The sequence below is a fragment of the Vombatus ursinus genome, unplaced genomic scaffold (genome assembly GCF_900497805.2).
Source record: "Vombatus ursinus unplaced genomic scaffold, bare-nosed wombat genome assembly UNPS02014163.1, whole genome shotgun sequence".
Taxonomy (NCBI): Eukaryota; Metazoa; Chordata; class Mammalia; order Diprotodontia; family Vombatidae; genus Vombatus; species Vombatus ursinus.
Window position 1 is genome coordinate 708087 of NW_020953941.1, and position 2973 is coordinate 711059.

General features: G+C 35.0%; 1 protein-coding gene across 1 annotated transcript; it reads left to right on the forward strand.

Moving 5' to 3' along the window:
- Positions 1 to 1771: 1771 nt before the first annotated feature.
- LOC114040990 (olfactory receptor 4C11-like) lies at positions 1772 to 2695 on the forward strand. Its single transcript, XM_027859211.1, has one exon. It carries the CDS (start codon positions 1772 to 1774, stop codon positions 2693 to 2695), a length of 924 nt encoding a protein of 307 aa, XP_027715012.1.
- Positions 2696 to 2973: the final 278 nt, after the last annotated feature.

A 2973-nucleotide genomic window follows, 5' to 3' on the forward strand; every position in this document is an offset into this window, starting at 1 on the left:
TCATTAGTTACATGTCAAATATTATAATTTCTCCACATTGAAAACTTTTTATGAATGACTTGGATAAAAGCATAGATGTTAGACTTATCATATTTGTAAATGGATGAGATAGCTAACAAATTGATGACTGTTAGTACGCAAATCAACTTTGACAGGCTTTCATCATTGGTCTTGACATCATATCATTTAACAGGGGTGAATATAAAGTCCTATATTTTGTTTGAACCATTCATCAGCACCAATAGATGATAAAAGAGATATACCCAGACAATAAAAAAATGTGAAACTGATCTAGTGGCCAAATCTAGTCTGGATGATTTTGGGCAAGTGAATTTGCCTCCCTGAATTTTAATTCCCTTCTCTGCAAAATAAGGTGATTACCCTTGATAACTTTTAATCTTTCCACTGGAACTTAATCCATGATATATTAAACTATGTGCTTAACAGGAGTCAACGATCTGACATATCACTAAACGTTTTAGTGGGACCTTGGGCTGTGTTTGTGTCCTAGTGTTCAGAATTAGAGAGGTGATGATTCCAATGAATTTTTTCCTTGTTGATTCACATATGGATCTGTGCTAAGTTTGGGTAACATTTAGAAAAGGACATTGATGATCTCTAGCATATTCAGAGAGGGGGAACCAGGAAGGTAAGTTTTGAAAATCATGCCATGGAAAATAGAAAGCTTATAGGGAATATAAGAGTCATTATCAAGTATTGGTACGGCGGTCAGTCACATGAGAGAGAGAGGGAAAAAAAAGACAGAGAGAGGTCAGAAATTTTAATATTTGACCTCATGGTATAGAACTAGTGACAATTTTTGTAGATTACTAATAATTAAATATAAACCTATCAGGGAAAAAATTTTAAAAACTTTGAACTCTAATAAAATATAATAGAAATGCAAAGACATTTTCTTCTTTATTAGTTATATTCAATTAGAGGCTGGATGATTATTTATCAGGGAAGGTATAAAAGGTATTCCTTTTTAGTCAAGAGTAGACAGAAACATCTTATGAGTTCCCTTCAAAATTTGAGAATCTAGGAAGGTAATTACTGAATAAGAAAAATCTAGGTCTGTACTGTTTCCAGCAGATTAGTATGTATGTTGGGAGATTACAGTAATTATCCCCCAAGATGTTAACCCTGGGAAGCAAGGCATGGTTAGAGTCTGAGTTTTTGGATAACACACACACACACACACACACACACACACACACACACTGAGTAAAATGGCAAAATAAAATAAAATTATCAAATGGATCTGTGAACTCATAATTCTATCCAATGGCACTGATTTCAACCCACCCACACTTATTCTATCCATGTTTTCCTGTAAGTTTACACATGTTGCCATATATATATATACACACATATATATACATATATACACACACATATATATATACATACACACACACACATATATACATATACACACACACATATATATATACATATATACACACACATATATATATACATACACACATATGTCTGCACAGAGGACAGTACAACAATTTCTCTCTCACACAGACATACCATGTGCAAGAAATATGTTAGATGAATTGGAGCAGATTATGGGGGTACTTCGCATTTAAAGCTTTCCTATCTAAGACTGAAAATAGGACTAATAGAAGCTTACCTCAAACAAGAATCAAGCAGTGTTTCTTTGATGGAGATCTCTCAAATTCTGCTCTATTAATTCTTCTTTATTCCTTTGTCATATTAACTAGTTTTCACCTGTGTCCTTCCCACTTGAGTCCTAGAGATGAGAAACAATGTAACTGAATTCATTCTGCTTGGACTGACTCAGGACTTAGAGAAACAGAAAATTGTATTTGCCATTTTCTTGGTGTTCTACACTGCCACTGTGTTGGGGAACCTATTAATTGTTGTGACAATCAAGACTAGTCCCACACTTGGTTCTCCTATGTACTTTTTCTTAACCTACTTATCCATAGCAGATTCTTGTTTTTCTACCACCACAGCTCCCAAACTGATTGTGGACAACCTCTCTCACAAGAATACCATTTCCTTTGATGAGTGCATGATCCAACTATTTGCTATGCATTTCTTTGGTTGCATGGAGATATTAGTCCTTGTTTTAATGGCCTATGATCGCTTTGTGGCCATCTGTAAACCTCTACACTATTCAATTATCATGAACCAGAGGGTGTGTGGGATCCTGATTCTATTGGCATGGGTAGTGTCACTTCTGCATTCTATTGCCCAGATAATCCTCATCTTGAGTGTGCCCTTCTGTGGTCCCAATGTGATTGACCACTATTTCTGTGATGTACTACCTTTGTTGAGGCTTGGATGCATGGACACATATGTACCAAACCTCTTAGTAGTTTCCAATAGCGGAGCCATATGCTCAGTAAGCTTTGTTTTGCTGATGATGTCCTACACAATTATACTGCACTCCCTGAGAAATCATAGTGCAGAGGGGAAGCGTAAAGCCCTCTCCACCTGCAGCTCTCATATCATTGTTGTCATAATATTCTTTGGTCCCTGCATATTCATCTACACACGACCCCCAACCACATTCCCTCTTGATAAGTTGGTGTCTGTCTTCTATACCATTATAACTCCCTTCCTCAATCCTTTGATCTATACCCTAAGGAATGCAGAAGTAAAAAATGCCATGAAGAAGCTATGGAGCACCCGAGTGACTTCAGGTGACAAATAATGTGTTCAAGTATATTTTTTTTTCTATTTTTTCAAGGATGTTCGGGGCAAACTGGAAGAAAAAAATTGATATATGTTAATAATAAAGACCTTATTCAACAGTTTTTAACCTTGGATCCATGGATTTTTAACAATATTTTGATGACTATATTTCAATAGAATTTTCATTTACCTTGCAATTCAATGTATTTTATTTTATGCCTTTGAAAATGTTATTCATTTTAACATGATAAATTTAAAATATGACATTTACTTTGGTTTTATCATTATTTCAAATAG